At 40.4% G+C, this 14,769-nt stretch overlaps 1 protein-coding gene across 1 annotated transcript; it reads left to right on the forward strand.

Annotated features, from left to right (window-relative positions):
• Window positions 1-357: 357 nt before the first annotated feature.
• LOC5516636 (blastula protease 10) lies at window positions 358-14,275 on the forward strand. Its single transcript, XM_032386447.2, has 12 exons — window positions 358-566; window positions 1,166-1,345; window positions 1,879-1,993; window positions 2,457-2,641; window positions 3,245-3,463; window positions 4,676-4,846; window positions 9,207-9,386; window positions 10,176-10,322; window positions 10,643-10,896; window positions 12,479-12,560; window positions 13,087-13,244; window positions 14,056-14,275. Exons 1-12 carry the CDS (start codon window positions 488-490, stop codon window positions 14,191-14,193), a joined length of 1,908 nt encoding a protein of 635 aa, XP_032242338.1. The 5' UTR covers window positions 358-487; the 3' UTR covers window positions 14,194-14,275.
• The last annotated feature ends 494 nt before the right edge of the window (window positions 14,276-14,769 follow it).

Consider the following 14,769-nt stretch of genomic DNA (forward strand, 5'->3'; position numbering starts at 1 on the left):
CTTGTCGGAAACGTAAAGAAGGAAAAAGATTTTGATGTTGAATAATGAAGAAGTCATGAAGCGTTTGTTGAAGAAAAAAATATATTCTATTAAAAATAGGAGGTGAACAAAAAATTGGAATGTTGAATTTTTTGTGACAAAATTATCCCTTGTTTTGTGGCTTGCGAGACTCCCATCGCAGTATTTTCATTTTTTATTTCTACAGAATATTAGATAAACTGCAAATTTTGTCACCTTTTCCCACTTCACAAGGAAAGAGAAATACCGAAGGCAAACATAAAACGTTTACAATATCCAATGTCGTATTTCCTTTATTAAATTGAGAGTCGGCTCGAGTTTCACTAGTTTCGACACTTTGCTTTCCTCGCGGGAAGAAGCTTTCTGGGGTCTAATGCATGTGAAGACAGCAGCTTTGTATGCACGCGGGATAGTCTAAATTTCACGCCAGCACCTTGCCTTCATTTGCGATTCTCTGCAAACCGAGGTGATGAAGTCGCAGTGGTGTTTCGCAGTACTTTTTCTGATGCAGACGGATCTCGTCCTGGGTCAACTACAGGAACCAGAAGGTAGGTATCTCACCTGAGGTATTTTACACTTTTTTTCATTACCACTGTTTCTTCCAATGCGGACACCTCTCAAGTTATCTTCTTGAAGAGCTTTGAAGTGTCGTAAAAAGTCAAGGGCTTTTTACCCCTTTAACAAGTGAAGCAAAAAATCTGGCAAAATATCTTTTGGATGTTGTTTTCAATGAAGTGAAAACTATTGGGATAGAAGTTTGACGAGAATGGTATTCGCTATCTTTACAATAAGTTGAGATGGCCCGTAAGGCTTGGGGTTGGCGTTCTTGAAGACTCATAAGCCAAAGGCGAGTACAAATTGAGAATACCCCTCGCGGTTAATTGGAAACGCGACCTCTCCCCCCCTCCTCCACAGTTCATTACTATTTGGCATGATAACGTTATTACCACGACGTTATTGGAGGCTAAGCTTGTATGTGACCTCGGGTCCTATTCTTTTGCTTCCATCGTGCCCGTCACCACCGTAAATATAAGTCCATAAACGTTTGACCAGTAGTGTAAATGTTGAGCGATCTAGCATTCTTGTAATGAAAATGGGGGATAATCCTATTTATGTACCGTCTCTTAAGACTTCTTTCAAACCACAGGGTACCCCGAACTTTTCGAAGGTGACATTATGTTGGACAAAGAAGAATGGGACGAGCTCAGTCGCAGTGACAGGCGTGGAGGCATGGGCCTAAATAAGGAAAAGAGGAATGTCATGCGTTCCAGACAGGGACTGTGGAAAGACAAGATTGTTCCGTATGAAATCGATTCAGGGTTGCCGCGTAAGTTTCGATTCAGGGTTGCCCAGTTAGTGTCGATTCAGGGTTGCCGAGTAAGTATCGATTCAGGGTTGCCGAGTAAGGGAAAGAAAAAGATCATTCAGGGTTGCCGAGTAAGTTTCGATTCAGGGTTGCCCAGTTAGTGTCGATTCAGGGTTGCCGAGTAAGTGTCGATTCAGGGTTGCCCAGTTAGTGTCGATTCAGGGTTGCCGGGTAAGTATCGATTCAGGGTTGCCGAGTAAGTATCGATTCAGGGTTGCCGAGTAAGTGTCGATTCAGGGTTGCCCAGTTAGTGTCGATCCAGGGTTGTCGAGTAAGTATAGATTCAGGTTTTGCAAGAAAAAGGTTGAATTGAACAATGGGTTATAGACTGCTACAATGATTGTGCTATCGCCTTTGACAATCATTGTAGCAGCCTATAACCCATTGTTCAATTCAGCCTTTTTCTTTTCAATGGCCTTCTAGCTTTCAAAATGACGCAAAACTTTGGAAAGCATTATTTAATGGATTGACATCAAATGTATTTGTCCTTTTAGAGGAATATCACGTGACAATCCAAGCTGCAATCGACGAGTTTCACAAAAACACGTGTTTACGATTTAAGGCCCGGACCACGGAGACCGACTGGGTCCTCTTTATCTACAAAAGCAGGTAACTCTCTATTAAAGTCCGATCACAATTATAAGATCCGTACGGTCACAATCAGAGACAGACCGAGCCTTTTGCTCAAAGGGTGTAAAAAGTCTCTTATAGACAGCAACAATTCCCATTAAAGGCAGTTTAGTCCGTCGATAAAATACCCACCCATTTGTTAGGGAATAATGCTATCGCCTTTGAATAGGGGACTTGCGCTAAGAGATCACGTGATCTTTTTGAGTGGCAAATTCAAAACAAAATAACCATACAAAAAAATCAGAAATGACTGCGCCCGTTTTGCCATTGAACGACGGCTTTTTTCGTGCTGTTTTTTTGCCGCTTAAAGCCTGAGCGCGTGCTAGTTAGCCACCCAAGCAGTCACGTGATCTCTTAGCGCAAGTCCCCTATTAGACGGGGCAGTGGGGTACTGGAATCAGAATCCGATGAGGTGTATAGGAACAGTTCCTCTTTTCTCCAGGTGCTGGTCGAAGGTCGGGTTAATCTACTGGAAGCCTGGGTACCAGGAAGTATCCTTGGGTCCCGGATGTAACGTTAAAGGAATCGTCATCCATGAGCTAATGCACGCAATTGGATTCTGGCACGAGCACAGGAGGCCCGACAGGGACCAATACGTGGAGGTGCTGTGGGAAAACATCCAGGATGGTATGCAAGGTTTCCGTATCATGGTTGTGATGGTGGTGATGATAATGAGATAATGATGGTGGTGATTATAATGAGATGATGATGGTGGTGATGATAATGGGATGATGATGGTGCTGATGATAATGAGATGATGATGGTGGTGATTATAATGAGATGGTGATGGTGGTGATGATAATGAGATGATGATGGTGGTGATTATAATGAGATGATGATGGTGGTGATGATAAAAGAGATGATGGTGGTGGTTTTGGTATTGATGATGATGGTGGTGTTAGTGATGGTGATGCTGATTGTGTTGGTAATGTTGGTGGTGGTGATTTTATATTGATGGCGATGGCGATGGCTATGGCGGTGATGGCGATGGCTATGGCGGTGATGGCGGTGGCGGTGATGGTGACGGTGGCGGTGGCGGTGACGGTGACGGTGACGGTGACGGTGACGGTGACGGTGACGGTGACGGTGACGGTGACGGTGACGGTGATGGTGATGGTGATGGCGGTGAAGCTGATGGTGATGGTGATGGCGGTGAAGATGATTATGTTGGTAATGATGACGGTCATGGTGGTAGTGATGGTGGATGTGATTGTGATTCGTACCTCACAGGTCAAGAATACAACTTTAATAAGCTCGGATACGACGATGTGGACGACCTACAAGTTCCATACGACTATGACAGCATAATGCATTACCACTCAAAAATGTACAGCAAAAACAAACAAGATACCATCCGCCCTATCCGCAGCGCGAACAACACTTTAGGTCAGAGGACAGGATTTTCTGCGGTGGATATACGAGAGATCAACACCTTGTACGACTGCAAAAGTAAGTTATTTCTCAATAAATGTGAGCTTTCTAATAATATTTCTGTCACCCATTTGCTATTTGCAATCATATAATTTTTTGCCACAAGATACATATAGCTTATAAATACCACAGGTAGGATGTTTTCGGTTTGCCGCCGACGTGTGTGATGTCCGAGATTGCAAAATAAAAATGGGCACTCGTTTTGGCCTCCACTGAAATGCGAAACCCCATCTCCGCGAGTCGCTAACCAAAGATCACGAAATGTAATAGTTCAGTCAATCTATGGAAATTTCATGGCCCAGGTGGAACTAATTGCAATAGAAGTTCCCTCAGCGGATTTCGAAGAAGTGACACAACCTAGTTAACATACAAGAGGTCCCCAAAAATGGTGGAACATCCTGAAATATGTGATTCGTGAAGAAAACGTTGTCGTTTTGGGGGTCTGGTACCGAGAAATCTTAGATTCTTTTCCAAAACTTTCTCCATTGACCAAATATGGTCACAGTCACTGTTTTTCTCTTCTGATAACAAGTCATAAAAATTACAAAGCACCTGCGGTCGGTAACCTTAAAAATGACAAGAGTCATGCAGTTTTTCCAAATAATGAATATATTAGTTTCCTTATATGGAAGTGACTGCGTGTGGCAAAAACGACAATTGTTTTATATGTGCTCCATTTAGGTTCCCGCACCAAATGAAATCCCAGTGGTTAAGCAAATGATTGACAAGAGTTCACAGAATGTGGGAAATTGCGGAAAAAAGTAAACAGGACAAAGCATCTACTTTACTGTTAAAAGGGCATTGTCACCTGTTTACTTCCGGGCCCACGGAAACCACCGACAAGAGACAAAATAATTTATTAGAATCCGCGCTATTTAACAGGACATCCACACTAAATTAAAAGTCACATCCCCAGTCACTTTTCGCGTTTCCCGTTAAAAATCATCTGTCTTACGTAATCGACCGGAAATAAACTAAATAATAATCTTATTTTAAAATTGTTGATTTCTATAGCGCCTTCTAGCATGACACGGACACGCAACCTGCGCACCCCCTGTGTACCCTCCTGGTTACTATCCACCGGGAATCGAACCCGTTTCAGCAAAGATGAGAGGCCCCATACGCTGACTCGCAAACACACTGGACCACCCTCGATTCCTTGGTGACATTGACATTGACGCTTTAAATTACAGTAGTACTGACTATTACTTGCTCGGCTTTTTTGTTCAGGTAATGCTGACGGGTGGAGCACTTGGACAGACTATGGCCCTTGTGATCTGAGCTGTAAGAAGTACCGCCAGAGATTCTGCGCCTCAGACGACCCGGCTGCGGACTGTCCCGGCAAAATGGACTACGGCGTGCAGAAGGAGGAGGTTACGTGTAATAACAAAGAGTGTTACGGTAAGCTATCGATTTACACGTTGATTTATTGATCGTTACGTGCAGATGGAAGAGGCTACGTGTGACAACGTGTGTTACGGTAAGTTATCGATTCATAGGTTGATTTATTGATAGCTACGTTCAGAAAGACGCTACGTGTGACAACAAGGAGTGTTACGGTCAACTATCGATTTATACGTAAATTTATTGATCGTTACGAGGGACTGACGTGCGAGCGATCTCTTGTGATACGATAAGATATTGATTTGTTCTTTGATTCATTTACCTTTTCAAACTACTTAGCATACAGAAACAAATAAGGCGGTAATGCTTTGGGGGTTTCTTGATGACAAGATGGTTTTTCCGCTACTCATTTTATCACTTGACACTATTTCGTGTTTTTTTCTGCAAGTCATCAATTCCCTCGCAAGCAAGAAATTGTGTAAATATTTTGTAGTACAAACATTTCTTATAACCTGTTTGTGGTTATTGGTTTTCGGTTGTGTTGTTCAAATAAGAATATATTTTGCATGTGGTTCCTTTATAGTCATTGGGGTCGGTGGTATTGTTTAATTTTTTATTTACATTTTCTTCAACTTTCTATAAAATTTGTGTAGTTGAAGGTAATTGAGGTTCGTTGGTTTAATCAAGCAACTATTTATTTGCCTTTTTCTCTTAACTTTTGAATTATTAAAATCACCTTCTGTTGATTGTTAATGGATGAGATTGGGTTACTTATTTATTTTGTTGTGAATCATCATTTCTTCAGCTCCTGTTGATGGTCATTGGGAACGATTAGGTTATTTATTTATTAACTTGTGTATCATCATTTACGTCAGCTCCTGTTGATGGTCATTGGGGGCGATTAGGTTACTCATTTAATTGTCTTTTCTTTAACTTGTGAATCATCATTTCTACAGCTCCTGTTAATGGTCATTTGGGACGATTAGGTTACTCATTTAATTGTCTTTTCCTTGACTTGTGAATCATCATTTCTTCAGCTCCTGTTGATGGTCATTGGGAACGATTAGGTTACTCATTTATTTGTCTTTTCCTTAACTTGTGAATCGTCATTTACGTCAGCTCCTGTTGATGATCATTTGGGACGATTAGGTTACTCATTTATTAACTTGTGTATCATCATTTACGTCAGCTCCTGTTGATGGTCATTGGGGGCGATTAGGTTACTCATTTATTTGTCTTTTCACTAACTTGTGGATTATCATTTCTTCAGCTCGTGTTGATGGCCATTGGGAACGATAATGTTGCTCATCTAATTGTCTTTTTCGTTAACTTGTGAATCATCATTTCTTTAGCTCCTGTTGATGGTCATTGGGGACGATTAGGTTACTCATTTATTTGTCTTTTCGTTAACTTGTGAATCATCATTTACGTCAGCTCCTGTTGATGGTCATTTGGGACGATTAGGTTACTCATTTATTTGTCTTTTCGTTAACTTGTGAATCATCATTTTTTCAGCTCCTGTTGATGGTCATTGGGAACGATAAGGTTACTTATTTAATTGTCTTTTTTTTAACTTGTGAATCATCATTTCTACAGCTCCTGTTAATGGTCATTTGGGACGATTAGGTTACTCATTTATTTGTCTTTTCCTTGACTTGTGAATCATCATTTCTTCAGCTCCTGTTGATGGTCATTGGGAACGATTAGGTTACTCATTTATTTGTCTTTTCCTTAACTTGTGAATCGTCATTTACGTCAGCTCCTGTTGATGATCATTTGGGACGATTAGGTTACTCATTTATTAACTTGTGTATCATCATTTACGTCAGCTCCTGTTGATGGTCATTGGAACGATTGGGTTACTTATTTAATTGTCTTTTCGTTAACTTGTGAATCATCATTTCTACAGCTCCTGTGGAAGGTCATTGGGAACGATAAGGTTACTTATTTATTTGTCCTTTGTTAACTTGTGAATCATCATTTCTACAGCTCCTGTTGATGGTCATTGCGGACGATTAGGCTACTCACTTATTTGTCTTTTCGTTAACTTGTGAATCATCATTTCTACAGCTCATGTTGATGGTCATTGGGGACGATTAGGTTACTCATTTATTTGTCTTTTCACTAACTTGTGGATTATCATTTCTTCAGCTCGTGTTGATGGCCATTGGGAACGATAATGTTGCTCATCTATTTGTCTTTTTTGTTAACTTGTGAATCATCATTTCTTTAGCTCCTGTTGATGATCATTGGGGACGATTAGGTTACTCATTTATTTGTCTTTAAGTTAACTTGTGAATCATCATTTCTACAGCTCCTGTTGATGGTCATTGGGGACGATTAGGTTTCTCATTTATTTGTCGTTTCGTTAACTTGTGAATCATCATTTACGTCAGCTCCTGTTGATGGTCATTTGGGACGATTAGGCTACTCATTTATTTGTCTTTTCGTTAACTTGTGAATCATCATTTCTTCAGCTCCTGTTGATGGTCATTGGGAACGATAAGGTTACTTATTTAATTGTCTTTTCTTTAACTTGTGAATCATCATTTCTACAGCTCCTGTTAATGGTCATTTGGGACGATTAGGTTACTCATTTATTTGTCTTTTCCTTGACTTGTGAATCATCATTTCTTCAGCTCCTGTTGATGGTCATTGGGAACGATTAGGTTACTCATTTATTTGTCTTTTCCTTAACTTGTGAATCGTCATTTACGTCAGCTCCTGTTGATGATCATTTGGGACGATTAGGTTACTCATTTATTAACTTGTGTATCATCATTTACGTCAGCTCCTGTTGATGGTCATTGGAACGATTGGGTTACTTATTTAATTGTCTTTTCGTTAACTTGTGAATCATCATTTCTACAGCTCCTGTGGAAAGTCATTGGGAACGATAAGGTTACTTATTTATTTGTCTTTTCCTTAACTTGTGAATCATAATTTCTACAGCTCCTGTTGATGGTCATTGGGGACGATTAGGTTACTTATTTATTTGTCTTTTCCTTAACTTGTGAATCATCATTTTTACAGCTCCTGTTGATGGTCATTGCGGACGATTAGGCTACTCACTTATTTGTCTTTTCGTTAACTTGTGAATCATCATTTACGTCAGCTCCTGTTGGTGGTCATTGGGGACGATTAGGTTACTCATTTATTTGTCTTTTCACTAACTTGTGGATTATCATTTCTTTAGCTCGTGTTGATGGCCATTGGGAACGATAATGTTGCTCATCTATTTGTCGTTTCGTTAACTTGTGAATCATCATTTCTTTAGCTCCTGTTGATGGTCATTGGGGACGATTAGGTTACTCATTTATTTTTCTTTAAGTTAACTTGTGAATCATCATTTCTACAGCTCCTGTTGATGGTCATTGGGGACGATTAGGTTACTCATTTATTTGTCGTTTCGTTAATTTGTGAATCATCATTTACGTCAGCTCCTGTTGATGGTCATTTGGGACGATTAGGCTACTCATTTATTTGTCTTTTCGTTAACTTGTGAATCATCATTTCTTCAGCTCGTGTTGATGGTCATTGGGAACGATTAGGTTACCTATTTATTTGTCTTTTCGTTAACTTGTGAATCATCATTTACGTCAGCTCCTGTTGATGGTCATTGGGGGCGATTAGGTTACTCATTTATTTGTCTTTTCCTTGACTTGTGAATCATCATTTCTACAGCTCCTGTTGATGGTCATTGGGGACGATTAGGTCACTTATTTATTTGTCTTTTCGTTAACTTGTGAATCATCATTTACGTCAGCTCCTGTTGATGATCGTTTGGGACGATTAGGTTTCTCATTTATTTGTCTTATCCTTGACTTGTGAATCATCATTTACTTCAGCTCCTGTTGATGGCTGTTGGGGACGATAAGGTTACTTATTTATTTGATTTTTTCCTTAACTTGTAAACCATCGTTTTTTCGCATCCTGTTAATGGTCATTGGGAGCGATTAGGTTACCCATTTCTTTGTCTTTTTCTTAACTTGTGAATCATCATTTCTTAAGCTCCTGTTGATGGCCATTGGGGACCATTAGGTTACTCATTTGTTTGTCTTTTCCTTAACTTGTGAATCATCATTTCTTAAGCTCCTGTTGATGGCCATTGGGGACGATTAGGTTACTTATTTATTTGTCTTTTCGTTAACTTGTGAATCATCATTTCTTCAGCTCCTGTTGATATTCATTAGGGACGATTAGGTTACTCATTTGTTTGTCTTTTCCTTAACTTGTGAATCATCATTTCTTCGGCTCCTGTTGATGATCGTTTGGGACGATTAGGTTTCTCATTTATTTCTCTTATCCTTGACTTGTGAATCATCATTTCTTCAGCTCCTGTTGATGGTCATTAGGGACGATTAGGTTACTTATTTATTTGTGTTTTCCTCAACTTGTGAATTGTCATTTACGTCAGCTCCTGTTGATGGTCATTGGGGGCGATGGTCTTCCTGGACTGGATGTAGCGCTTGGTGTGGAAATGGCAACAGGAAAAGGACCAGGAAATGCGACGACCCTCCCCCTCTGTACGGCGGAGCGGCGTGCGCAGGGAACACGACTCAACATCAGGCTTGCTTCAACCACAGATGCGGACTAGGTACGATATGATATAGTAGAGCCTCTATATAACGAACCTCTTCATGACCGAAAAGGGGTTTTGATATAGGGGAACCTCTATAGAACGAATTCCCTCAGCTACCGTAAAATGTGATATGATACAGTTAAACCTATTTATAACGAACCTCTTCATGACCGAAAAAAGGGGTTTTAATACAAGGGAATCGTTATAGAACGAACCCCTTCATGACCGACAAAAAGGGTTTCAGGGGAACCTTTATATAACGAACCTCTTTATGACCGAAAAAAGCGGTTTTAATACAAGGGAACCTCAATAGAACGAAAAATCCCCTCATGGACCGAAATATGTGACATATGATACAGTTGAACCTCTATATAACAAACACCCTCAGGACCGAAAAAGGGGTTTTGATACAGTAGAACCTCTATATAACGAACGCCTTCAGGACCGAAAACAGGGGTTTTGATACTGAGGAATCTCGATATAACGAACCTTGTCATGACCGAAAAAGGGGTTTTGATACAGTAGAACCTCTATATAACGAACACCCTCAGGACCGAAAAAGGGGTTTTGATACTGAGGAATCTCGATATAACGAACTTTGTCATGACCGAAAAAGGGGTTTTGATACAGTAGAACATCTATATAACAAACACTCTCAGGACCGCGAAATGTGGTATGAAACAGTTAGAACCTCTATATAACGAACACCGAAAAATATTATATGATACAAGGGAACCTATATTTCGTTTATCTTCTTTTTACTTTCTTAAAAGATATCCAGTTATCTTCTTTCCCCTACTCTAGGCCCAGATGACTGTGAGTTTGATGGTGACGGATTTTGCTTCTGGACAAACGACACATCCAACAACAAATATTATAACTGGCAGAGGTGGACAGGAAAAACACCAAGTTCAAACACAGGCCCTCTCGGTGACCATACCACAGCCAGCCGTACGTATATTTTCATATTTGATTAAAGTAAGACATCACAGAAACTAGGAGCCTTAAGGCTTGGGATATATTATAGGTAGGTTTTATCTTAAGGTTGCTGCGATATATTTCTTTTAAAATATTTTTGGAAATGAGCCCTGGTCTGATAAATAATTGAGAGAGGATAGAATAAGCATTAGATAATTAAAAAGGTGGTAGAGATAATAGAGACATCTCGCCAAAAAACTGAAGCCTTGCCAAGCGCTTTTGTTTCCCCTACCGTTAATCCGGCCTCTGTTTATACTCCCACTTCCCGTTTCCGTTCCCGCTCATCTTTTCAGGCTATTACCTCTACCTTGAGGCTTCCAGTCCGGCACAGGAAGGTTACAAGGCCCGGCTACTAAGCAAAGTCTTCAAGGCATCCCCTGTACGCTGCCTGTCATTCTGGTACCAAATGTACGGGTCCGCCATGGGGGAACTCTCTGTGTACGTCACAGCTAATGGCGTAGAGGAAAGGGTGTGGTCAAGACAGGGGAACCAGGGGGACATGTGGCTAAAGGGACACGTGACTTTTAACAGTTCTTCAGATTACCAGGTAAATCCCAGCGATATACACCTATTTCAATTAAGTTTGACTATAAGAAAATGGAAAATGGAACAAAGTTTGGCCGATGATAATGTCTTCTTGTATTAAAATTGCGTTCATTCATTACATGGCCCTAGCTACAAACTTAATTTAGCCTCACTGAATGTTACAAAGATACAAGACTTGTTTCCCTAACCAGTGGTGCTCTAGGCATTGATCATTTTCCATTTTCTAAGAGTCAACCTTTATTGAAATAGATGTATAATGTCATGACTCTTATACAACGACATTCCGATTAGTCAAGGGACCATGACACACACAAACTTGGCGTCAGCGTGCGCGCAGGCTCCCCAACATTGTAACGTAAGAAAACATTTTTATTGTTGTATAAAACAAATAGATCTCATTTTTTTGTGCGTCTGTCCTCTAATAGATGTACAGAAGGCGTCACAGCGAGTCATGAACAACAGTCACGCAACTCGACTGCATACGTTAACGTCATAGCTAAGGGCGATAAGCTCGACTGCGTCACGTTGCGTCCATCTCTGCAGGATGCGGCGCGAAAATGAGAACTATTCTCCATCTCATATTCTTACCCAGTCCCCCACGTCCCAGTCATGGTGTCGAGGTCAGGGTAAAATTTTGCATATCAAAAATAAACACATGCAACAAACGTCCAGGACGTGATTTCGTCGCTTAGGTCCGTGAAGGACGCCCTGAATTTGCAAACGAGGTAAGTTTCATCTGTAGCGAAGACTTTAGGAGTGTCTTCTAAGGGAACAAAGGGAAGTAAATGTACAGCTGTGTGCGGAAAACACACTGGTGGGGAGACTGGAATCCGATAAAACGAACAAAAGGCACCTTCTTGACGTTCATGTCCACAATTATAAGCGCAACATTTATCAAATTTACCCATCCTTGATAATCTAAAGTACCGGATTCAGTGTTTTTGCAACATTGTGTTTACATCTCCATGCAAATTTTTACCCTGACCTCGTTTCCATGCGCGCGCTTGAAAAGCATTCTGGACCTCTCTGGGATGGAGAATTTGTTAAATAGAAACCGTGTGTTACTATATGGTAAACTAGAAAATACGGATAATAGAAAAGCTTAATAAAAGACATGTGTAAGGGCAGGGTTTTACCGGTCCGAATTAGAACGGCTCAAGAAAAAGATTAGGTAGAAGAACAAAAAAAAACTTAACAGCAGAACGTCGGGACAGAACTAAATTTAATGTCATGAATTTGACACACGTGCAGAAACTTTACAAATAAGGGCTTGATGTCTAAATATGGCACAAAACCACAGCAGTCCCAAATGTAGGAAAATCACAAGTTTCAGCAATATACACAGAAGGCATACCCAGTCAATCGACTTTACAAATATGGGCATGATGTCTAAATATGGCACAAACTACAGAAGCCCCAAATAAAATATAATTCATGCCTTGAAACTCGAACTAGGCTATGTGAGCCTCTCCCTAACAATGCAAAATCTTACTGAGGAAATATGCGCTTTCTCTGACAGAATAAACGCACAACAAAATCCAGCTATCTTTTTCCACCGTTACACATGTAAAATTTTTTCTCAGGTAATCTTTGAGGGGGTTCGCGGGAAAGGATTCTACGCCGATATTGCTATCGATGACGTCACATTCCAAGAGAGCCAATGCTGTAAGTAACACCTTGACAATGGTCGCGGAAAACCCCAGAGGGTAGTTGGAAGGGGGATGGAAGGAGAGGAGATTGAACTCTCACAAATTCAACAACATATAATATTGAGCTAAGAGAAGACGAAATCTGTCTTCCTCTAGGATAAACAGAAGCCGCCAAGGGCAAGGTGCCTTGGCGGGGCGTTTTATTTTTTCGCGCCATCGCTCGTCATAGAATTCCCGATACTCGAATGCAAAATATTTCCGAATAACCCCGGATGAGAGCCGACTAGTAGGATATCTCAAAACTTTTGTAAACTCAATCTTTTTAGCGATTTTACCCATGACTATTCCATAGTCATACTTAATTTCACGAGAAATATATATATAGAACAAAATAAGCTTTGTTGCCTCACAACAGAGAGAAAACAAACAAGGAAAAAAGGGGAAAATCCAATTTATCGAGAATAAATAAAGCTGTCTAAAATATCGTGAATTAAGTCACCTTTTGATGATTTAATGACTAGCACACTTTGTTTCATCAATAGATAGCAAACTTGGATGCTTTAAAGATCAGGGAGATGCACGCACGCTCCCGGAGTATCTTGGAGCACTGTGGAGTGACATCAACTGGTTTGAGATTCACCAGTCAATTCATACTGTGGTCAATAAATGCGCAGAGATGGCGCGCGCCAAAGGATATAAGGTATATAGATAAACACAGATCTCATACGACAATGGTGATTGGGAGGACGCGCACACAATAATGTTTAGTATATGAAACTCGGGAACCTCGCAAGAATCAGCGATTTCATTGGTTGAGAAACTCGGGATAAAATGCAATATACACCTCCTAGGAGGTGGATATTTTCCTGCGCCTCAAAATCAAGCAAAATAGCTGGTGTAACAGCCGATTTGCAAGTGTTACCAAAAAGAAAATTGCTCTAAAGCTCGTTTTATATACTACAAAAACTATACGATTTCCATTTCGGCGAATAGTGGCTTTAAAAATATCTACTATATACTTCGCCACTATCCACCTCAATGGAAATAGTATAATTTTTAAATATACTGAGTTCCACAGTAGTCCATATACACAATAGTCGTGTGTGTAGAGATGGCGCGCGCCAAAGGATATAAGGTATATAGGTAAACACAGATCTAATACGACAATGGTGATTGTGAGGATGCGCGCATAAAATATCATGTATATACTGAGGTCCAAAGTTGTCCATATATAGTTGTGTGTGTAGAGAGGAAGCGCGCCAAAAGATTTAAGGTATATAGATAGTCACAGGTGTAACAAAAATAATTATATGTCATGAAAATAATTATATACCCAGTGCTCTACCTTCACGTTGGCCTATAAATTTACAGATATGGCGCTTGCCATATCATCATGGACATCATGGTTCATCCATAGACCCCCCTCAACAAATATTCTGGCTTCAGTTCTTATGATTTTTTTTCAGACGCTCTATAAAAAATAATGGTATCAATTTGTCCTTTGTCATCAGACCTTCGCGGTCCAGTACTGGGCCGAGTGTTGGAGCGGCTCGGAAGATGAAGTGGACTACGACAAGCATGGCGCGGGCACGTGCTACGAGGGCGTGGGACTGAGTTTCACCAACTACGTGTATGGATTCTTACCATGAGCTAGTGAAACCGTTAAAACCGGAGCTTCCTCAATAATGTTTACCCTGAACTAGTAAAAAGCAATAAACAGATTATAACATTTTTAGGTGCCCTACAATTCCATAAAGATATTAGCTCTTCCTATTCTGAGTGGGCTTTAACATATGCCTATCATTGAAAGTACTTTTTTTTACACCTCCTACCAATGACCTTGCGAAACCCGACCTGATGAGGATAGCGCGCAAGGAATATTTCCAGGAATGATAAAAGTTATATTGCATAGTGAGTTTTTTTTTTCCTTCAACCATCGTCATGAGAATTGAATTCACTACATGCCCTACTTCAATTCCGGCCTGAACGCTAACCGATTGCGCCACGAGACTTGGACGATACTTCAACTCGTGGCATTTCATGGTTTCTGTCATTACTTTTGAAAAAGTTTTGATCTATGCCAAAAAATATCCTTTCGTCCCTGTGTGGGCTTGAGCCCCCATCTTTCGGTTAACAGCCGAAGGCGCAAACCGATTGCGCCACAGGGACTTGGACGGACACTTAATTCAATTCGTTGCACTTCATGGTTTCTGGTACATCTTTTT

The sequence above is a fragment of the Nematostella vectensis genome, chromosome 4, assembly GCF_932526225.1.
Source record: "Nematostella vectensis chromosome 4, jaNemVect1.1, whole genome shotgun sequence".
In the NCBI taxonomy this organism is placed as follows: Eukaryota; Metazoa; Cnidaria; class Anthozoa; order Actiniaria; family Edwardsiidae; genus Nematostella; species Nematostella vectensis.

Bases quoted from the DNA above. Each gene is read 5' to 3' on its own strand.
- LOC5516636 (XM_032386447.2), top strand. From the start codon at position 488: ATGAAGTCGCAGTGGTGTTTCGCAGTACTTTTTCTGATGCAGACGGAT. The intron at 4,847-9,206 runs GTAAGCTATCGA...CATTTACGTCAG, and splicing joins TAATAACAAAGAGTGTTACG to CTCCTGTTGATGGTCATTGG. The intron at 10,897-12,478 runs GTAAATCCCAGC...ATTTTTTCTCAG, and splicing joins ACAGTTCTTCAGATTACCAG to GTAATCTTTGAGGGGGTTCG.